Source organism: Silurus aristotelis, assembly GCF_946808225.1.
Source record: "Silurus aristotelis genome assembly, chromosome: 7".
In the NCBI taxonomy this organism is placed as follows: Eukaryota; Metazoa; Chordata; class Actinopteri; order Siluriformes; family Siluridae; genus Silurus; species Silurus aristotelis.
This window is the reverse complement of record NC_139580.1, coordinates 22305397-22329469: the sequence shown is the minus strand read 5'-3', so window position 1 is coordinate 22329469 and position 24073 is coordinate 22305397. Positions and strand designations below refer to the sequence as shown.

The 24073-nt window shown below is 36.4% G+C and overlaps 1 protein-coding gene and 3 long non-coding RNA genes across 5 annotated transcripts in view; 2 read left to right on the top strand and 2 right to left on the bottom strand.

Moving 5' to 3' along the window:
• Positions 1-1493: 1493 nt before the first annotated feature.
• Positions 1494-14171, bottom strand: hsd17b12a (hydroxysteroid (17-beta) dehydrogenase 12a). Its single transcript, XM_083545764.1, has 11 exons — positions 13850-14171; positions 7140-7186; positions 6700-6775; positions 5051-5158; positions 4814-4878; positions 4431-4475; positions 4220-4254; positions 3674-3755; positions 3506-3571; positions 2988-3137; positions 1494-2695 (listed from the first exon to the last, which is right to left on the bottom strand). Exons 1-11 carry the CDS (start codon positions 14025-14027, stop codon positions 2588-2590), a joined length of 960 nt encoding a protein of 319 aa, XP_083401890.1. The 5' UTR covers positions 14028-14171; the 3' UTR covers positions 1494-2587.
• On the top strand, positions 7543-13104 carry LOC310728404. Its single transcript, XR_014534255.1, has 2 exons — positions 7543-7921; positions 8266-13104. It is a non-coding gene; the product is annotated as an uncharacterized lncRNA (long non-coding RNA).
• An 83-nt stretch (positions 14172-14254) lies between the features above and the next one.
• The window catches only part of LOC310728403, a 13064-nt gene continuing 3245 nt past the window's right edge, over positions 14255-24073 (top strand). Inside the window, exons 1-2 of the long non-coding RNA XR_014534254.1 lie at positions 14255-14571; positions 23520-24073. The exon at positions 23520-24073 is cut by the window's right edge and continues 3245 nt beyond it. This is a non-coding gene — a long non-coding RNA (uncharacterized lncRNA). The remainder of the gene's footprint in view (positions 14572-23519) is intronic.
• Positions 16804-21766, bottom strand: LOC310728402. Of its 2 annotated transcripts, XR_014534253.1 has the most exons (3): positions 20181-21766; positions 18727-20096; positions 16804-17452 (listed from the first exon to the last, which is right to left on the bottom strand). It is a non-coding gene; the product is annotated as an uncharacterized lncRNA (long non-coding RNA). The 2 variants fall into 2 exon arrangements; XR_014534252.1 differs by having other exon boundaries at positions 18727-21766.

Sequence of the window (24073 nt, the reverse complement as noted above, 5' to 3'; positions counted from 1 at the left end):
CAGATTTTCGAACTAGGCAATACAAATCAACACACCTTTTTTTTTTTTTAAGGTGAATGTATTAGGCCTTCACAAACGGGAAAATTGGCTTATTCTGTGCACATGCCTGGAACTGAATCTGGAGATGTGGACACCAATCTTCGGAAATATATACTTTAATTGACAGTTTTGTTAATGCTGTAGTATGGTCTAAAATGTTGCTACAAAAATTCAGTTGGATTAATATCTATTGACTGTGAATGCCCAAACAATGGATTTACAATTAACTTATCAAACCATTTGTTGATCCAGTGCCATGTGGTTGTGGACATTACCATTCTGGGTGTGAGCATTCCCAACTGTCTAATAATGTGTCTTAAACTAAAGGTAATCACTCAGAATAACTTTGTGTTAATTTGAAGTGCCACTTACACCCAAGGGAATGAGTGGACCCACACCGTAATGAGAATATTATTACCACCTCTGTATTACAGAGACTCCCCCCCCCACCAATGAACTCAAATGTGCCTTCATCTTTGTAAAGAATTGCTTTTGCACTGCACCTTTTCTATAATATTTCTCTCCATACAGTTCATGACAATCTGATTACATACTCCACTGACAGTCACCTGAATAATAGTTGCTCTTTTTCTTTTTTAATTTTACAAGAGTATTAGTTTAATTAGCAACCACAAAATTTACTATTTATGTCTTCATAGATATAATGGCAAGTGTCACTTTAGGCAGTGTTCCCTTTGAAACACAGCTGTGCAGTCTTTAAGAAGCAAAAGTCACCGAGTAAGATTAATAACCTACCGTTTGGAAGGTTGAGGAGTTAAAAAAAAATAAAAATAAAATAAAAAAATAAAAATAAAAAAAAATAAAAAAGAAACTGCCACTGTTGAGAAAGACCCCCAAATGCTTAGTTTTATCCAATGGTGTCACTTTGGGTAAAACATCAGTTAAATGTAAATGAATAAGCATAAATGAAAAACAACAAAAAAAAAACAATAAGAACCAACCCCTTGTCTTAGCCAGATAATTATTTTTTTCCTTACTTTGTATATAACTAAGGCCTGTTGGGCAAACTGTTTCAAATATGCCATAAAGCAAATGCTAATATGTTGATTGCTTAATGTAATCATGTTGTACATCTGTCTGGATGTACATTTTATAGGGTTCAATTTTTTTTTTTATCCTTCAGTGTTTTCCCCCTCTTAATCAATCACCCATCTGTGTTTGCTCAGCTAACTGAGAAACAATCCATTTTAGCTGTGGCTTTTCTTTATTTAATTTTGTCTCAGTGTGACTTGCAGCATTGGGCGCAGTTTTCATAAATACATTATTCAGACTAGTTTACACCAAATAATGAACTATTGTTTTACTCAGATGATTTTTGAGAATTGCATTACTCATCAGCCTAATGAACAGCATCACCTGTTGGACCAAAGTTCCAAAGTCTATTTTGAGAGGCAGAAAACAAATGGCTTAATATAATAATGGTAAATTCCCTGTACCAGTGTAAAAATCACATCTTTATTTGGAAAAAACAAAAAGACAAACCAAGTTTAACAATGATTTGGTAAAACAAAAGGCACACTTTGTAGTCCATTCCTAAACATTTTGGAATGTAAACATTCAAGTTTTCCCTGCATAACAGCCAGCATATTTCAAGCACCAGAGCACCTTCATTTGACTGGTTTTGGTTCAAAGGTTAATTGGAGATCTAGACCATAGAAAAAGATCTGTGAATTGAGAATAAAAATTCATATGGCATAGTACACACTTTGGTGAACATGATTATGAAAAAGGTCAGTAAGTGCATTGCTATGTTTGAGACAGAATAGCAGCTGGTAGAGATCCCCTCTAACAGCAAATTCCTGTATATTTCTGTAAGGTACATCATTCAGAATGATCAGAGTTTAGCTGTGTCCAATGTGGCTCAATATACGAGGCACCATTGCAGATATCTAGTAAGACATAAAACACCAAAAGCCCATCACCAATTTAATAAATACTAAGTAGTAATAAACAGTACAAAATGTAAAAAAGAAAAGTTAAAAGGCCAATCCTCATTATCATTCAAAAACTAAGTAGAAATTTCACCTTCCTAATTATTGTAAACAAACATAACGGGAAACTGGCATCACTGAGCAAACAATCAGGTGCACGTAAAGCTTTTATACACAAAAAGTATGTAGGTATATGAAACCATTGCCATTCGAAATACCGTCTGCTTAGAACAGCAGTGAAAACAGCCTGCCATGCACCAATGCAACTCTTTAGACCATGTTTGTTAGAAGTTACACACCCATTCCCAAATCACACAACCCAAAAGAGAAACACTGATTTAAAAAAAAAAAAAACAGGAAAAAAAAAACAAAAAACAGCCCAGTTTGAACCATTTCATTTAACATGTGTCAGTGTGACATCTGTGTGCAGTATTTCTTACAAGAACGTAAAGAGACTGATATTCAGTACAAAAGCCAAAACACAGAACTACTCAAACACTGATACAAAGTCAGGCAGTCATACGATACTAAGCAAACAAAAAGGAAAGGACACTTTGGATGTGGTTTATCATTTCCCTTTAGACGATATCGATGAGTTATCGCAGCTTTCTCCTCCTGAGGTAACCACCACGCTGAGCCTTGTTCATGCGCATGCCAAAGTAAATAACCAGTTTGATGGGAACTAGAACAGTTGTAAGCCATCCCTGCAAAACACAGAAAAATCGTTAGGTCATACTTTTTAGTAATTTAGTATAGCCAATTCATAACAGATTTTTGGGAGGAAACAACAAATGAACAATGTAATAAAGCACTAAATAAAATGGCAATTTGTCCCCATCAGATATTTAGTTAAGTCAGCATAGCCTAAAAATGATTAAAGTTATGTAATGCATGCTATAGTTTTTTATTACTTAAGTGTTTAAATATGCAAATTAGAACCGTTATGACTAGAGCATATTGTATTCAGTGTACATGCTTGTGAGTAATTGTGCTTACCATGACTGCATGCGGGAAATAACCATTGGTCTGGTCCTGTAGTCCCACAGTGGTTAGCTCAGCAGCTACATAACGCTCAGGAGTTGGTTTGTCTAGAGTGGGTTTTCTGATCCTCGTCATTTTGGTGGCCACGAAGAAAGGCAGCACGCTCTGTAGATATAGGATCATTTGGAATCAAACCAAAAGACCTTTATTGTAATTTAACTTTACCAAACTGCTGAACATAAATTCTGTTCGTTTTTTCATTCAAGTTAACACCATGATGGCACCAGGGCTATATACATTGAAGATACAAGTTCATCGTTAAATCCATAACATTTTAATTACTATATAAAACATTTCAGCTTTACAAAAAAAAAAAAAAAAAAAAAACATTAAGAGTTTCCTAGCAGTTTAAAAAAAACCCAAAAAAAACCCCACAATCCAACAAGATGTGTTTAATAGTCAAAGGAACCAGACATGAGACCTAAAGGAGGAGCTTCTATTAGTAGAAGGCTCATGTAATGAAAAATTCTGACCTGAATAATGATCCCTTTGCACTTGTACTCTGCTTGAAGTCCACGAGAGAAGAAGTCAACGAAGGCCTACAATTAAAGCAGCCAACCATTTACTTACCTAGGGTAATATGTTTTGCCAATATACATAGTCTTAACTGCAACTTTTACATATTATGGTAAAAGACTTGCCTTGGTAGAAGAATAAACAGTGAGCAGTGGAACTGGATACATGCCACTAGCAGAGGATATATTGAGAATGACACCTTTTGCTCTGAAACAGACAGAAGGAGTTACATCTTTTTGTGCCAAGCTGAACTTATTGAGCCAAAGATAAGACTGAAAACAGCAATCAATTCTCTGACAACACTAACAGACCACACACACTAATTATGGTGCTTTGTGTGTTGCCATGGCATCTGCTTTTACATGCAGTACCCCTGCAGCTGCAGTAGTGTGCTTTGGCAAGCTGAGGTTGGTCTCATTTGTATAAAATTTTTCCCAGCCTTTTGATTGGCCCTACTGAGGCATATGACCCAAGCTAGCCAATCAGTCTAGGAGGCATGTGTTGCACAGTGTTGAAAGCCATGTTTTGGCCAAAAGAAATGATGGGGAAGCCTATTTAACAAGTAATTACTTCAAACCAACCCTTTTCTTCCCTTTATAAACTTGTGTAGGAATTCTACATTTTGAATTTGAAATCGTTTAGGAAAAACAAAAATAATATTCAGGGCTCACCTAGCTTCCATTTTGGGCAAAACCAGGCGAGTCATCTGATGAAGCAAAGAGGGAGACAGCAATATACAAATGAAAAACAACGAATGAGAAAGCAGTGTAGAAAAACAAAAGAACTAGGAAGTATACAGTTACGCTATCATTTTTTCCCCACAAACAAATTATAATCACACAGACATATGATTTATATAATGCTCATAAAAGAACCACTTACCTGGCACACTGAAGTTATGTTGACATTGATCATTGTGTTAATGAACTGAAAGAGAAGACATTAAGAATTAAATACAATTTAAGGGGAAAAAAAACAAAACATTTTATTTCAATACTCTTAATTTAAGATTTTATAAATGAACCCAGTATTGACTGTAGTTTTAAAAATTTGTGCTAAAATGTAATTTATTTAAAATAAATGGAGAAACAGAGGTATAATGTAAGTCATGCTAGGACCTTTCTTTAGATCAAGCCAAAATATACCTGCAACCCACATTTCCTACACGTTTTTTTTTTTCATAAATTTCTTTGTACGCCATTGATAGCAAAATAAAAAAAAAAAGGTCAATCACATAGTAAATAACAAGGCATAATTCTACTCACTTTGTCCAGGTCAGGTATGTGCAAGAAAAACTCAGGGTAAGGATAAGAAATGCCAACATTGTTTACTGTTAAGACAAACAGGGTTTACAGTCACATTAACCAAAATTCTAATTAAGCAATGATTTCAGTAAGTTGAATAAATGTAAGTAAGAAGTTCTGGTCATTTTACTTTTTAAAATGTTTACTTTAAACCTTTAACAGTAGCATACAATTTTATATTATCTAAAAATTACTCACCAAGGACTCCTATTTCTAACCCAGCAAGTGCATCCTCAATCTTAGGATAAATGTTGATCTGGCCAAAATCCACAGCGATGGTCTTGGTCTCCACCTTATACAAACTTTCTGAATGGCAGAACAGAAATGACAGATTAAAAAATTCCGACTTCAAGAAAACCGGTATAAAATCAGTCATAATGGTTCCTTCAGGAACTGGTTCTTGAGTTTACTATTTAAAGTAATCTATTTTGTGAACATACTAAAAATAACTTAAAGGCACCACTATAGGTTTTGAATAGCAAGTCTGTGACAGCAGGGGGCGCTGTGAGACAAGAAATGTGATTCAACTTTCCACACCCTTCCTCTACTTCAGTTTGACGTGCCTGCAGCAATTAGAATGCATTGTCCAAAGAATCATGTCTGAACCTTTTTCGAGAGAGCCATGAGAGGAAAATTGCTCCGATTTATCGCACTGTATACCATATACACACACATACATACATCTATACACATATATATATATATATATATATATATATATTTTTTTTTACACACACCCCTGAGAAAACGTTAGGGAGACTGCAGGACAGTAAACATGATCTAATAAGACTATTAGATTAGCAAATATGGAATCTATTTTAAGAAAAAGCTTCCGGCTTTAAATAGCTTCGTGACTGTAGCAGAGTGGTTTTGGTGACTCCAAGCCCCCACACTGCCAAGGCATTTTTTGGTTGGGGCGTGAGCAAAGAGTGCCAGGTTTATCAGGGAGAGACCATGCTCGTGACTACCCATAACGCCCCTCCTTCCCCTTTTTCGGTGTGCTTTCAGCACGACTGTAGTTATGGCAGACTGGGTAGCTACAGAGATTTAAAAAAAAAAGATCTTACCAACCACTCTTGTTTGCATAGATATAAAACACTGACAAAACGATGTTTTCAGCTAAATATATCTATAAAAAATAAAAATCAATGCAGACACTCAAACAGCATGAAAAATTTGCACAGTGAAATCAGAAAAATCATGCAGACTCAGTATTAATTATTCTTTGAACTCAGAGGGGGAAAAAAAAAATAATAATAATAAATTTCTTTCCACCAGGGAGAAGGTCCCCATTCACACACACTGTCTTCATTCAGGCAAAGGAGATAAGGGAGGGGTGCCTACGTCAATGAACATATATACATACAAATTCTAGCACCCCATGCTCCCAACCCAGAACATTTCCATGACGACAGTCATCAAAAAAGATTCCAGGGCTTGCAGGGAAGGCAGTGAAAAAGAAAATGTTTTCATGGGCTTGGATAGCATTGGCACAAACAATATTCAGCAGGGGATGAATTATGAGGCAGTGCTTGTGGCAGTGGGATTGGACTGCCTGCATAAGTATAGTCTGGAAAGACATGGTATAACAGGGTAATTTGAAAAGTTTTAATGTCTAATAAATTAACATGTATCATAATACGACTAGCATATGCATGAAAGACCTAACCTAGCTGTTAGTTAAAGCTTTATTGCAGGTGCGCCATCAAAGACACCTGAAGCCCCAAGACAGATGCCCAGGCATTTCCACCCTGGTCCTCTCAGGACAATGATAATATACTGGGCTTTGTCAACATTAGCACTGTTTATAAATAGTTATACTTCGTCAGCACACAGAAAATACATACCAAGAGACTTTGCTACATCGTCCAGCTTTTCCTGTGAGCGACTGATCAGCATAATGGAGAATCCTCGTCGAGCAAGCTGTGAACGAAAGAATATCAGAAATTACCCAATATAAAAACAATCTACTTCCTAGTCCAACTTTACTAAAGTGATTTAATAATACACTGTATGAGGCCTGGACACAATTTCCTGTTCCAGTAATAGATTTTAGGATTTCATAAAGTGAACAGTGGACAGTAAACAACTTCAGTGGGTTTGGGTCAGTGAATGGCTGGATGCTGCTAGAAGGTATTTATTGGTGTGTAAACAGAGAGGGTCCTTTTCCAAGTGTAGTCCTCTAGTTGCCCTCCCTCCCATGGTCTTGGAGAGAAACCTATCTCTTGCGATGAGTCACTGTGCCTTCGATGGCGGGAGGGAAATAAATAAGTAGAGGAACCCTTACCTCCTCCGCATAGGATTTCCCAATTCCATCCGTGGCTCCCGTTACAACTGGAACAGGAAGCATGACATTTATAAACAAGTGCACAACTTGAGGCATTTCTACAAAAGCATGATAATGGCAACAGCATGGCCACCACGTAGGGTAGATCAAATAAAAAAAATAAATAAATAAAAATTAAAAAGGGAATAGGTACGTCATGCCAACATTACAGAGCTGCATCTTTCATGACAAAATGCAGGACGGGTTGAAGCGATATAAGTTTTACAGCACCATACAACAATCTTATGGAGAACACTGATGCAAATACATTTGTTATTTATCTATTAGGAAAATGTGATTCTAGTGCGTTTTATTATAGATTATATTTTAGTGCGTTTTTGATATACACAGACCAATAATCCAATTTTTTTTTTTTTTTTTTATGTAATCGACATTCTCTACAGCAAGAAGTCTTGACTATGCATAACACCCAGATGAAATGCATTCAAAAGGCAACAGTCCCTCACTAGAGCAAAGCTAGAAGAGAGAAGTTGCTAAATGAAAGAAGGGAGGGAGGGAGAGTCATGACGTTCATGGAGTCCAGCAGGATGGGAGGGGTGAGGAGGAATCCTAGGGACTGCCAAAAATAGCAACAAGAGGAGAGGAGGAGAGAAAGAGACTGCGTAAAGTCAAGGGATAAAGAGGGAGAAGTCAAACCTATTTTTAAACCAATGTTAAGATTCAAACTCTAGCTCAGTACCCCAATGGGCTGAACTGTGAAAAATTTTTAATCACAAGATATAGTCAGTCATGTCAGTCATTTTCTTCCGCTTATCCGTAATTCGGGTCGCGGGGGCAGCAGTCTAAGCAGGCCCCCGCCTTCGACTGCTGCCCAATCCTCACAGCACCGTCCCTTACGGTCCCTCCTGCAGGTGGTGAGCCCACGGGAAGGCGGCCCCACGTCACTCCGACGTCACGGACCTTGATATTTCCCTCGTAAGGGACCCCCGGAGCATAGAGGGTTAAGGGCCTTGCTCAAGGGCCCAAGAGTGGCAGCTTGGCGATACCGGGGCTTGAACCCCAGACCTTCCGATCTGCAACCCAGCGCCTTAACCGCTGGAGCCACCACTCCCCTCACAAGATATAGTTATATGATTATTTATCAAGTTATTTGGAACCAAGGCAATTATGGAACACTGGTGCATCAATCTTGTGTGGAATCAGTGCATACATCAAAGAGCCAGCATATCTAGCCAGTAAGAATTGCTTACAACTCCAGCCTTCCAATTAATTTATTTTAAAATAAAATGGTCAAACTTAAGCTTTTGGAAGTACAGTATCTCAATAGCGAGTACACCACTCACATTTTAGCTATTTTTTAGTACAGCTTTTTAGGGTACAATACTATAGAAATTAAACATGGATATATTTCCAGAGTGTCAGTGTGCAGCTTGTATAGCGGTACAGATTTACGGTCATCTGAAAATAACTCAACATACAGCCATACAGTTAAAATAACTGGCAAGAAAAAGAGAGTACACCCCAAGTCACCAATAAGAACATGATGCCCTTCCTTCAAAAACTGAGCCAAATAGCAGTTTTCCCCAACATAAAAACTACCCCAAGTATGTCTTCAGACCTGAACCCTATTAAGCACCTGTGGGGCATCCTCAACCAGAAGGTGGAGAAGCACCATGTGTAACCTCCAGCAGGTCCGTGATGTCATTATGGAGAAGTGGAAGAGGATCCTAGCAACAACCAGTGCAGCTCTAGTGAATTCCATGATCAGGAGGATTAAGGCAGTGCTAAATAACAAATGGTGATAAACGGAATACTGACACTTTGGACACAGTTTTGACATGTTCACTTAGAGTGTATCCACATTTGTTACCAGTTAGACAATGTTATTTTCAGAGAAAAGTAAAATCTGTACTACTATGCAAGCTGTTCATTGACCAAGGTACATCCAATTCTCATTTCTATTGTATTGTCCCTTGAGATGATATAATAAAATGGATTAGCAGATCAGCAGAATGTTCCCAAAGAAAGTTCCCAAAGACTGCCTGGCAGTTGACATTCCTTTAAATAAACTGTTGACCTAGTCAAAATCTAAATTCCATCAGGTTCCACAAACATCCGATTCATGTAAAGACTAATTTGTCGTTCTTTTGTCAGTCAGAAGTTGAGGAATTTGAGCTAAGCAAGAAGATACAAAAGGACAAAAATAGGCAAGTCTGAAATATTTTGTTTGCAATACATTTATAAAAAAAAAAAATAAAATAAAAAAAAATAAAAAAAAAAGCAGATAATCCAGTCAAACTACTCCTATGGCCAAGCGAAAGAGTTTTTCCTGGCATGGATCCATTGCCTCACATGAGCAGTACTATGGAAAGGGGCTACACAAACTGACATGAATGTTGACGCTTGAAAATGACACTCTGCATACAAAGTGCGAGTCCGCATGCATGCGAGTGGGTGTGCCCCCATTTCAAATTGTCGAGAAGAGAGAGCAGATGCAATTAAAGACTCCACTAAGGATATTAAATATTGCTTACAAATCAGAGCTCTCATCTGGTTGACTGGTAGTATAAATGGAAAAAATGTATTGTGCAATGAAGATTGTTCTTTTTATTCCTCACCTCCCCTCAAACGTGATGGAGGTCAGAGCTTCTCTTTGTGAACATCACGTTCAGAAATACGGAATGTCCCAGCACTGCACAGGCGCACTGGCCCTGCTTCCTAGGCTAAAAAAAGCAGCAGTGAGTAAAAATAGCTGCCGTGTCTGGAACAGCCACTGCACCTGAATACCAACAACATGCCACCCTCCCTCCATCCCCTCCACCCCCACCCACTCTCTGCTTTCCCCAGCAACCCAGCTCACCACAGAGCGCTTGCTGCACTACATTAGTGCCAAAACAGCACTTGAAGCCCTACTGCAGAATACTGCTCTATTCAACAGGACATTTCCACCTGGCCAAAAAGAAAACAATGACAACTCAATCACTTCAGAATTGAAAAGTGATGGTATGCAAAGAGATACCTTGTAACTAAACTCAATTTTATACCGGATCTAATAGAAGTAAAGCGGTGGCCTACGCCCTCAGACCACATTGACTAGATAAATCTGTTGCACCCCCCCCCCCCCAATCCATCCAGTGAATAAGCTGGTCCATCTCTGGCTCTGTAGCTCTGCAGAATGTGAAAACACCCACTTGTGCACCTCCTCCCACTCCCAAAAGCAGCTTACCATGCTTTAAATAGGCCTGTCACATGGCCAGGACAAAAACTACACAGTAAAAGCACCCAAAATAGCTTTGCTACTTAGGTGGATCAAACAACGAGACAGTCAAAGATAGCACCAAGAAGTCGCATGGTTAAAAATAAGGTCATTTGTGCAAATAAATTGTGCAAGGAAGAACTGCTTATTCTATCAGGACGATTCCAATCTGCATCAATTATACAAAAATTGTCTAAGCACTAAAGCCACCATTCTTGCACGAGGAACATGCATAGTAAGGTCATAAAAGCTTAGACGGACAGAGAAAAAGGACGACAAATTCTCATTTGTATGTCAGCATTTGACAAAAGTGTCAGTGTTTAACAGAATGAATTATGATACATGGAAGAATCAATTCCTCAGATTCCACAACGGCATACATACAGCACGTGTAGTATTCAAAATGTATAGATAATTCATGCTAAATTTTATAGAAATAAAAGTGCAACATTGATGCAAGTGCATCAGATTCTTTTAAAAGGGGAACGCCAGATGGAAGACTCCCTTTTTCAGGAAATATATAAATAAAAATGACTGAGTCGTGACAGAAGAGAAAAGAGAGGGAGGGGGTTTAGGAGGGCAAACAAGAGCGAGTGGGTGAGAAAACACCACTAGTGGTGAGAGTGTGTAATGGAGGCTTAGATGAAAAAGAAAAGAGGATGGGTTAATGTTTTACACAGCATCTTTCTTCAGGATGTGGCAATGAGCTTGTCACATTATTTTATTGATTGATTTCTTTTAACACCCCACGCCCCGACCCACCTCTTTCTGTATCAACATCACCCCCTTTCTCTCACAGCCCTCCCATCTCCACTGGCACCATAAAGAAGAAGCCAGTCCCATTCAAAACACACAGCACTGGTACATTCACAAGCATGCAGCTAGAGACCTGCATGGTTGACATTCACTGATTCAGAGACACAGGAATAAATTTCATTCACACATGCTGTTGCCTGGTATGAAAGGGATTTTAGCTATATACAAAAAAGTACTGCCAGATTCAGTCCTAGTCCTCTGCTTAAAACAATTTAATAAAAATGCTTTATGCATTTGCACATCACTTCTTTATAAGTTTCAATTAGGAAAGTGCACTTGATTTAAAAAAAATTAATAATAATAAAATAAAGCTAAATTTGTACAACATGCATTCTTTAATTCCTATAGAATAAAAATGTGTTGTGTTGACAGATAGGGAAGAGTGTAAATTGGGGCAATAGTAATTTCAGTAGTTGTACATCAAGTTACAACTCTGATCAAATAATTACTTCCCTCCAAAAGGAACAGAATCTTGTCTGGCATAGAGATAATATCTTTGTCCTTCAACATTTTTTAACCCAAGATAAGTATGGTGCAAGTTTCATTCACTGAAGCTTAAAAATGAGACAGGGTGTTCCTTAAGGTCCATTCATACACATTTAAATAGTTAAAAAGGTTCGAAAAGAATATACATTCGAAAGGTAAAGGATTCAAAGAAAGGTACAGGACGTGTACCCTTGTGGGTACAACCCAAGGGACAAACCCTAAAGGAAATACAAGTTATAGTATTTATGTGAACTTTCCTATAGATTATATGATCATTGTAATAAGTTAAGAACTATTTAGTTATACATTATTGGCAAAAGAGTGATGCTCATTGCTAATAAAGGAAAAAAAAAAATCAAACTTATTTTACTTGCTAAAGAGAGCATGGCTACACATGAAATACTAGTTTGTGACGTTCACCGCGCCTGTTAAATACTGCGACTGAACAGCAGGGGTCTCCAGATCATATGGAGCATTAATCCCTGAGTATCTGAAGGAACATTGGACTACATTTGGAATGAGCCAACACGACTCATTTTAAGAACATAGTTGTGTGTGTGTGTGTGTTATATAAATAAATAAATAACTAACACAAGGAAAAATTATGAGGAAACACTTATAAGATGGACTTGTTAGGCTGGAAAACTTGTTGGTCTGGATGTGTTAGGCTCTTCGGTTAGTTTATACTAAGGAACCACCCTTTTTAGAAACCTCAAGTTTTTGAATTGAGGACATCTGTCGAAATATTTCTAACTCACCACTAACTAATGTTCCAGTATTGTTGAAGTCCAAAAATGAATACTACGTGCCATATGACCAGACAAGCGAGACCTGTCGCAAAGTTCTGAGAAATATTCAAGAACTTGAAACTGGCTGTTGCTCAATGTGACGGGACTGGCGCTGCAGGAATGACAAGAAAATTTACGTTTCGCCTTCTACCTGCATTCAGTCTCTTCAAGCTCACCTGCTCTGAAGATGCTTGGAACATGAATCTTAGCTGAACAGGATATAGGACAAGTCAAACTGGTCGCCTGATTCAGCGTTTCAGGGAGTGGCACGAATACTCAATGACCCCAAAATGCGACTAATAGAAAGAGAAGCGCATAGGAAGGAAATATATTCAGCGGCGCTCTCGGGCACGACCAAGTCGGGGGCGTAGGGATTACTGAGCATGTATTGTTTTATGATCAATATACTTATGTCCAATTATAGTGACGTTGCAGTGTGTGTGTCCTGAATAGTCTTCATCTTTCATTTGATAGACCCTGAAAACTATGGACACCAACCCACACAAATCGCACGTGGTATGGACCCGCATTATAATTAGGATTGGCGTTTTAAACTGCGTCACGTTGCCAGAACCAACATATGTGGTCCTACAAAACGAATGGAGATGGTGTGGTCGCTGCTTTAAAAAAACAACAACAAAAAAACAAACAAAACACAATCACATGAAACACACCAACTGATCAACCCCTGTTGTATATGCAGTATAGCACTGAAAAGCCTGTATGGACGCACAGTTGCTCTGCACAGACGAGAAATTGGATAAGTGGGTCAGACTGGGTAGAGCAAATAGTAGATTACACACGAGAATAGAGGAAAAGCTAAAAAACTATTTGAAAACACGAGATGTTCTCCAACTACAAGTTGTAAAGAGAATATTTATTTAAAATATATACAGAGCCATTAAAACATTTTATTAAATCAAGTTAAAATTGCCATTCTGCCTCTACAGAGCAAAATGTACAGCTATGATTTAGTCCGACTTCATTTTAGTGAGTCAGAACCTGCGATAATCAGCGCATAGCCCATGGAGGTATGGCGTAATCTGTCAACCTGAGACTCTAAGCGGCTCTTTAAGGACCATACATGTGAACGCTGGGTAGCTCATTATTCAATTACATTCAATTTCCTTACTACTACTGAATAATAAAAACAACAATACTAATAATAATACATTCAGAACATGACACGTGTTTCTAGTGCGATGCAAAAAAAAAATTTCATCTTTTTTTATTAAAAGTTAAATTAGTATGTAGTACTTAAAAACGTTTTTCATTCATAAGAGTTTTTACTTGAACACTATATTTCCAAATTCATTCACTCTTTGCTGGAATGCTCTTTTTTGGAATTAATGAATTGAACTCACCTGCCCATTTTCCCAGTTTAGGGGACAGTAAAGCCCCATTTCCGAGCACCCATATCTTGAAGCCGGAGATGATGTGGAAGAGGAGCCACAGCGCCAGCGAGGCCGTGGTGACTGCACCGACCCACAAGAGAGGAGTCTCGGCAAGCTGACGCATCTTCTCCACGTCAAAGTGCTCCATGTAGATGACTGGGCGAGCGTGCTGTCTGACCCACAAAATTAGGCGCTATGCACTGATTTAGAGCCCCTTTATAAGCAGGTTGTGGCATCACACCCCCACAACTTCTCTAACATACTAGTCTATCCAGATTGAAGAGCACACCCCCGCCTACTCCTTCACCGCCCGAGCACGCCCACATTCACCGCAGATTGGATGAAACCGTTGTCCGCCAACAGACACCCACCGCTCATTGGTTCAATCAGGCGTCAGCCACAAAGGCTCGTTTCTCATTCATCGGGGTTTGAGTCTAAAAAGGGCGGTCCATGTGCGGCTGTGGCTCGAAGGTGATTGAGCGAACATTACGGTAGCGCTCCATTCAGAGACTTTCATTGGCTGTAATATAGAACAGGTTTTCTGTTTCGGTCAGGATTATGAAACCTCCAAATCCACGTTTTCGATTATCAACCCCCACTTTTTTATGAATGAATTTATGTACCTATTGGTCAGAGGAGGGCCTGTTCTCCCGCCTTCTGTGTAAAGTGAAGATGATCCTATTCGGTGAGAGGTATGTCCTTCACATTCATTCACGGGTGCTGTCTCGCGTATGACTCATAGGATACACAGAAAAGGACAAGTAGACCGATTGGACCATAGCTACACATTCCTTTTCCACAACTGAACGTTATAACATAAAATATAACCATTTTTTAACGTACATTTATTTCTCAGCTGTCATTTGTAGAAACATACACCCATGATTATAGTCATTGAAGTTTAAGTTATTAAAGGGAAAAAAACTACAACTACCAGTTCTCATGAAACCTCGCGAGATCTGGTACCTTCGTTTTACCAACACGGAAGAGCCTGAGCCTGGGATTATGTAAACATGGCATAGATAGTAGTACTTTCCTTTTTATTGGTGGCGGGGTGAATGCCTTAAGTGACATGAAACCCACGCGAGTTTTTTTGTTTGTTTGTTTTTACAATCGCGAAAGAAATAAGTGTATTAAACGATGCCAGATATAATGCACGTGTCTGTACTCCAGTCTCAGTCACCCAGGATTATCAGGAATATTTGGGGCTTGGTTTTATATACCACCGATTTTCTGTCGGAGCATACATTCCCGTCCTGTCGCCATTCTCACTCGCCTCTCAACACAACCTGATATTTAACGTTAAATTTAAGCAAATACAGATTTAGACATTCTTGTCAATACAGAAAACGTGTTTCTTACATACCACTTAGTACAAAAATGTACAAAAATCTTTTATTCTTACAATTTTATTTTGTTTTTAACATTTAACATTTCACATGATTATTTTAACACCCTGTAGGTCTCAAACCTGAATTAGTAACCAGTTCAAATAGATAAATAAGAAAATTCATGCGTGATGTAAATAAATTGGCGAGTCACATGAAAAACAATACAGGTTTTATTTATTTGAACTTTAATACCAATGTTAGTACCAATGTTACCAATGCCAAATGTTACAGTGACAATATAAAAATTTATTAAACACCCAAAACGTTACATACATAAATATGTATGTATATATATATATATATATATATATATATATATATATATATATATATATATATATATATATATATATATATATATATATATATATATGTATGTGTGTATCCAATTTTATAACACACACTCCAATAAGCAGGACATTATCTAGTATAGTCTACAAGATTTTAACAGGAGCATTACAAAGTTTTCTCAGCTGTGTACAAAGAACAGCAACACTGATACAGACATTAGTCTAATTCCACTGTGTGCACATTACCATTTCCAGCAATATATTATACCATACATTGAGTATATTGGATATAACAACACATTTACATGTTACGCTGAAATATTTTCATACTTTTAGAGACACCGGTACCACGGGCGATGGGTGTGTCTAAACAGACCCACTTTGTTCCGCAGAGTGCCTTTTGCTTATTCTTATGTTTAATAATATCATTCACATTCAGTATTTAAAAGAAACTCCTTACATAGGGTCCATGCACACACATCCTCACCCTGAGTCACTCTCACCCCACCTGTAGTATCGATGTCTTTCACCTTTCTCTCTCCTTCTTACTGTTTTGTAGACTCTGAAATACATTTGCAATTTTCTACCTGATTCTCAATTAAAATCCTGTTTTTTGTTCACTCTTCCTGAGAACCGTGACGATCTTAAACCGTGGCCATTGTTAGTGATGCATCGTACCGTGTGTCTATAGCACACCTCACATCACTACGGCCTGTAGCAAGCAATCAAACATTTATAGACAATTTTCTTAACGTATTGTCTGACATAAACGCACTGTAATTTGATGTCTGTACACACGATTTCATTTTCAGAACCTCTGCAGTGGACAGCGACCTTCTACACTTTAAATGAGCCCTCAAAAACCCAGAAACGCAATATCTCGTCTATGCTTCCAGACAAACGTCCTCAAAATATCCACGTGTTCTGTTCTAACAAAATACCTTTGCTCGTTTTATATCTCATAAATTCTTCTTTTTTATTTAAAGCATCTCAACTCTCATGACATTCAGTACACAGCAACAAAGACTGTTTTTGTAAGCATCGTCCTTTCACAACCATTTACACCTTTGCACAGAAAATACTGAACGTTTAAGACCGTCAAAGTATCACATTGTCCCTGCCACACAGCAGCCTTCTCACAGACAAACACACGCAGCTATAATGTCAAACGTCTTACTTCATTCTACAGTCATCTTTAGTTATTACTTTATTCTGCTTTTTGCTTTTTATTACTATTTTTGTAAAAAACAACACGCACCAAACGCATCATGAAACGAGAGCAAATTACAGCGTTCTCAGTATACTGCATACTGCCCAAAACGCAAGCCCTATAGAGATAGAGACTTAAATACCTGACATTGTCAAATTGGTCCTTAATTAATCAGCTGCCCTCGCTGAGTATAGACCAGTCCTAAGTGAATTTCAACACAGCTATCCAATTCCATGTGCACGTGCTCATGACGGTCATCTGTACAAACAGGTAAAAAATAAAACGAGAAAAGTCAAAATATAACGTTTTTCTTTTTACAGCATAACAATTGTTACACCTTTCTGAATTATGACGTCTCATCTCATAAATAAAACAAATATCATAATCACAACTAGCCTAATTATATTCTATATAATTTTAGATTTCACAAGAAAATGTAAACATCACATTCCACACACCAAGCTGCAATTGTTTTATATGTATATTTAGAAACAAGTGTATACATATTACATGTTAAGTGTTTCTGTACAGTCTTGCTTTCATAGCGCTGCATTTGTAGTGTCAAACTTATATATAGAGTCAGAGGCTCCTGATCCTAAAAATGCTAGAGGTACCTGCTTATATCCTTACTTTTAGGTTTCTGCAGATGAACAACCACAGGATTTGGTTCAGCACAGCTTTTCTGATGTAAAGAAAACAAAACACATTCAAAGAAACCATTAAACACAGACAATAACACCAGATAATTATGTTAAATTATTTGTGTTTTTTCAGCTACAAACACAGACATATATATATACACAGATATATAAACTACAAGACACACACACACACACACACACACACACACACACACACACACACACACACACGTGCACAGAACATTGCTTAACATTTTTAAGAACATCTGCAGGTTTAAAAAATGTAGAAACTGTTGTCCCCCTTAGTTTTTCATTTAAAGGTAGTACACTTTACAAGTAATAATTATTAACTCATGATTTCACCTTTTTCCACACACCGGACAGTGCTGCAAAAATATATCTGATATTAAATTTTACAAAAAAATGCAGTTACATATTCCAAAAAAGTCTTAAGAATACATTTGTCATCTGATTTTATGTATGCAAGCACCTTACGGCCTCCTTATCTTACAATATACGTTCTGAGTCATGATAACTGGCACACACACACTCAGAGAAGAATTCTGCGTCTTCTCATGCAAAGTCCCAAATCCACCAAACTTAACAACAACTGCAAATAACACATTTAAAGCAGTATGTTTTTAGCAATTCAGTATTGCTTAATATATACAGTGATTACTTAAAAGTACTAACTCAACTAAATCACATGGTTATATATTTACATGTTTCTTCTAACATATGTAAAAACAAAATACACTGAACACTATTTTATGTTAGTATAAGTTTACCTTAAACATTGTAAATCAAATCCCACACATTTTAAACAAATTTAGCTCCAGATGTGGTCAGAGAGGCAACAGCCAATGTATGCACTAAAAAACAAACAAACTTAATTGTCGGCATAGTCTTGTGGTAACCTTACTACATGATCTTTTATTTATACATATGACTTACGTTCTCTAGCCAGGTCTAACAGACAAACACAGATACAGGCACATGCACATAGACTCTTGTGTAAACATAATTCCACATGTATTCAACAGCCTGTATATATAGACACACATCCTCATGCCCAAGTATTAAGTGTTAACAAGTGTTATCTCTCTCACATGCAATAGTAGTCACATCTGGCATTCTGCTTTTTTTTTTTTTAAATGGCTGCTTATGATTGCCCTGTTGTCCTTTATCTACCATATAGCCGTACAATCTGATTGCCCAAACCGCATTTTTCTATTAATACACCTTTTTATAAAAGTTTTAACAGTACCTATTAATTAGTACAAAACTTAATAAAAGATTCAGAATATAGGCTTACCATGTCTGAAATGCTGTCAAATCCGAACAGCTGTAAATGTATGGGGGAAAAAACAAGAAACAAAACACTAAAATGAGCTTTAAACAACTCTGTATGTATGTATTATGCATTTATGTTATACTGTCTAGATTAAAAACTGGTAGGCCTTTCTATTTCTACAAAATAATAAAAAACATAATGCCCAACAATTGGCAATTAGAAATATCCAAGCATTTTAAAGCTTTTAGAAACAGAAGTTAAATAAATATCTGTTAAGTCTTTGTCATCTTGTTCCTTGATTAAGCTGCAGAAATGGCCTCTTGACATATGGAACTGAGATAAACAGATTGCACAAGGCAGATTCAACTTCTTGTGGATTTTCTTAAATAGCTTTCTGCAAAAACATGGACAGAACACGAAGAACTATGATGTTTTTCTCTTTTCTTACAGCTTTCTTTTAAAACAAAAATATTCAAAACCACAGATTTTACTGGCTTTACATGCAGGACATTGTTTCAAGTTTCATGTCGCCAGCTATAGTTATCCTGCAACCATTTTGAGCTTTGAAAATTGTATTTCTAAGCACTCATACAGTAGAAAAGATTAACCAGGTACAGCAATGCAATGTAGTTATGTATAAATTGCCCTGCAAATACCTAACTGTTTAGGTGTCTAGGAGGGGAAAAAAGGAGGCAAATATAAAAGGCATACACATGCAATGTGCACACTTTTTTGATTCTTACAGACAGACAGATGCAGAAATGCACATACACTTACACAAACATGCACAAAAGGAACAGAACACAGAACTACAGAAACATCCATTTCTGGTTAAAATCTGAACAAACCTTTGTATGATATGATATTAGGCTTTTAAATAAAAGCAACAAAATACCAAATTGAAAACATTGCTCACATAAGCCCACAGCTGATTGGCATGTTATGTGAAATAAAAAGAACAAAGAAACAGATAATTACTGCAAATATTTTTATACACTTGATATTTTCTGTGTAGACTATGAGGCATTGTATGCCAGATCAAACTAAAACCTAAACTGTGTAACTGTATTTATTTGACTCAGATTAAAATACAATTGTGTTTAAAATCAATAATAGCAGAGTTGTGACACACAAATGGGGTACTGACAAACACGTTTGTGTAAAATATGCACTTTGAGCACTTAATTAACTGTTGAGCATATAAAAACTGTATCAAACATAATAAAGACAGTATTCATATATCTATGCTCTCTCAGTGACACTACTCTCTATTAGTAAGAGATAAATAATATGATTTATAATAAAAATCTGAATGTATCTATATTGCCTCCAGATAAGATTTGTGTATTTGGATTGTGTTTTAAAGTTTCACAGTTCATCCAATCATTCTCCTTCTCTAACACATGTATACAGCCACACACATGCAAAAACACACACACACACACACACACACACACACACACACACACACACACACACACACACACACACACACACACACACACACACACACACACACGCACACACACGCACACGCACAGACACACACAGACCAAGTGTACACATATACATGTCAGCAAGCAGTATGCTTAAGCACATTCTTTTACAGTAATCATTAACATATATATGTGCATGTAGCAATACTTGTTACCGGTTCATTTTCTTCCCTGTATAACACATACTATTTAAACCTTTATGAGCCACATCTTCTATAGAATATATCTGCCATACTTTAATGTGCACATATTTCTCTGTGTACATACGTGAATAATTTAGCTATAAAGCAATTTTATATTTTTCTAATCAATCATATGTAACTAACTTGCTGATATTTGGGTCACTGAGAGTCGTCACCTCTTTACTGTGATAAAGACACACCTTCCACAGGTAACAGCTTTGAACTTTGATACAGATACAGATAAATGATTAAACTTACATAAAGGGATATCATGCTTCTCTATATTCTCCCTTTAGTTTTCCTAATAATAATTGAAGAATTGTACACACACTGAGATGACTTTCTGATCAGAGATCTCAAATGCCACTTAAAATGTGCTGCAGGCAAAACACTTGAGCAGCACAACTCCAAACATATTTAAAAGGTAAAAAAAATGTCTTTAGGAGATTTTAAATGTATCAGAAAGTCCAAATTTAACAGGGATACCAAAAATGGCAGGGCTGCATCACCGTACATGCTATAATCATTATCCCCTCAAACAAATACTCATCTTTCTATCGCTACCTCAAATAATCACTTATAAACAGGCAATTATAAACACCACTTGCCCATGCGCACAGTTAAAATGTTAGGTCTAACTTATACAAACAAACACACATGTGCACGCACACACACACACACACACACACACACACACACACACACACACACACACACACACACACACACACACACACACACACACACACACACACATACACATACACACATACAATCAAGGTAGGCTCTTCTTTAAACAAATTTATTAAAACGCTCCATTAATACAACTGATCAATTTCTGCACATAAATGACTAAATATTTACTTCACTATTTTATTCTAAAAACACAATCTAATACACAAGCATGCATGTATATGTCTCCATGCAGCACACATGCTCACTAAAATGGCTGCTCATGATGGTCATTCTGGCTAAATCTGTCTCAGTAACAGCAGAGTCACTCCACAGAACAAAATAACACCTTAATGCAGTATGATCCTGTCTCAAAATAATGTCAAACATTCATTGTATATATTTAATGTATGCAATATAGATAGTGTGGTAACTTTCTTTATTGCTTCCACCACTATAACTACGTTAACAGCTCACAGTTTTTCCATCTAATTTATTTCCTCTATTAGTTATAAAAAATGTATAACCCAACATATATCCTTACACTCAAACTAGCCTTGCTGTATGTTTGACATGATAAGCAATGCACAGTTTATATAACCTGCAGTGATACTGTATCTTCCTAACCTCCCTTTTAACACAAACAATTAGAAAAAATTATGACCGAATTTCAACATCTAATATAGGAATTGAACAAAATATTATATATCAATATTAAACATTATTTATATATATATATATATATATATATATATATATATATATATATATATATATATATATACACACAAAATGCATAGAATTTGAATATATTGCTTCTCATTGCTATATTTTCAACATGGTCAATGTTCAACCAAAAAGCAAAAAAAAAAAAAAACATTTATAGTTTAAAGAATTTTTCTGAAACTACTTTAAAACGTTCTAGTATCAGGACAAACATTTTTAAACTTTCGATGATCATGCTTTTTCCTGCCTCAGCAAAACGACTAACCTTCAAAACAATTTTTGGCAATAAAACTATAATCTTAATTTCCCTGATTAAAAAAACAACACAAATATCTTTAGCTTTGAGGTGTTTAGCTAAAAACAAAAGTGTCACACAACCTTTATGCTTAGTTCACAAGTCAGGCCATATGCTAACGCTGAATGAATGAGAGTCTAGTGAATGTAACTAAAAGTGTATTCATTTATAAATTCAAATTCAAATAATGCCCCATTATTTAAATTGGAATTTATAAATGAATACATGTTTAATCATGTTATTGACAGGGATACAATGGTTACTCTTATCACAGAACTATGAGACCCTTTTTCTCTGTATTGTTCTGGTATCCATTGCATTCTCTATTCAAAGTGTTTTATAGCCTGTTCCCTACAGTCTTATTCTCTATGTTCAGTCATTAAAAAATAGAGTGTGCTGTTTAAAGCATGCGTTTTATATATATTTTTTAATTTATATTTAAAGTTCATGTTAAAGTGAGAGTTGTTCTTGTTTTGAATGTGTGATGCATAGATACTAGAATCTTCTGACTTCCACTATTAGACCAGAATTTGCTTTATTACTTTTGATATAAATAATGGTCTTATTTAATGAAGCCTTTAAAGAAATAATATTATTAACAAAAGAATGACGCATGCAGAAAGTGTGCAGTCAGATGGATTGTAATACCATGTAATTGAAACCAAAATATGTATAGTAATATAAACAGTATTTTATTTGTTTTTCTGCATGTTTACCTTCAGGTGAATAGATAGCAGGTTTAACCTACTAGTGTTGACTGATTCATCCACTTTATTTAGCTCATGCCATATCGTCCCTTCCTCTGTCTTGCTCTCTGTAGAATCACTACACGGTACTGTAACATGATGCTTGGCACTCAGAAATATCCTAAAGTAGTACAAAAGAATAGTAATACATGGTCTAAACAATGCATACCCACTGATAAATTCATACACAACCTATATCACACTACATATAGGCCTCCTCTAAATCCAAAACTTTGCTCTGCTTCATTAGTTGTATGTATTTAATTTAACACTGATAAAGAAAGAAACACATGCCTCACATGGTGGATCTTCAGACTTACAGGTTTCATCTAATTTAATAAAAAATAACACTGAAAAGATAGCTACCATTTAACAACACTGTGCCAAAAGATTTATTTGCTCTGTTGTTGAATAGGCTGCAATGTCAACTTTTATCTTTTTTTTTCTAGACCTTGTAAATGTTTTTCATTAGTTGAAAGTAATTATTTTGTATGTATTTTGTAATAGATCTTCTATTTCTCAAAATCATATTACAAGTTTAGTGGTTGCACTAAATTACTCCTAGACATTAACAAGTAAATGAATGCATGCATTTTACCCTACAATGGACTCATTCATGGTGTATTCCTACATATCACTCATCTGTTATATCAAACGTTTCTGGCATTGACTTTGGATCCACAACGTCCCTGACCAGTTACAGCAGATGAATGGATGAATTGCACTTCACTGAGACCTGGACCCTCCCTGAGCTGAATAGATGTGGAGAGAAGCAGAAAACTGAAAGATTAAAATGAGCCAAAAAGCTAGAAACAATGTCTTCCCTGCAGTGCAATTAAAGTGCGTTTAAATACATTTAATACCTAAACATCGCTTCGAAAATAATTATTTGCATTACAATCATCAGTTAAAATTATTTATAGAGTCACTTAATTTATGCATGTTGAAACAAGTTTTTGTAAAAATAGAAGACTTTACCAAACTAATCTCCACAATGACAAGCTCCTTATGTATCATATAGGTTCCAGTGTGATGTGAGATTCAGGTTAAAAAAAAACTTGTGTCTTGTGAATGAACATCAAAAGCTGTCTAATGCAGCTGTAAGATTTCATTTTATACATATGAACTATATTTTCTTAATTTCATGCATGACCAGTGGAAGTTTTGTGCACATTTGATGAAATATGTATACTTATTTGTTTTAAAGACATTTTAACAAGGTTTGATGTTTTCAGCCAATCACAAATATAT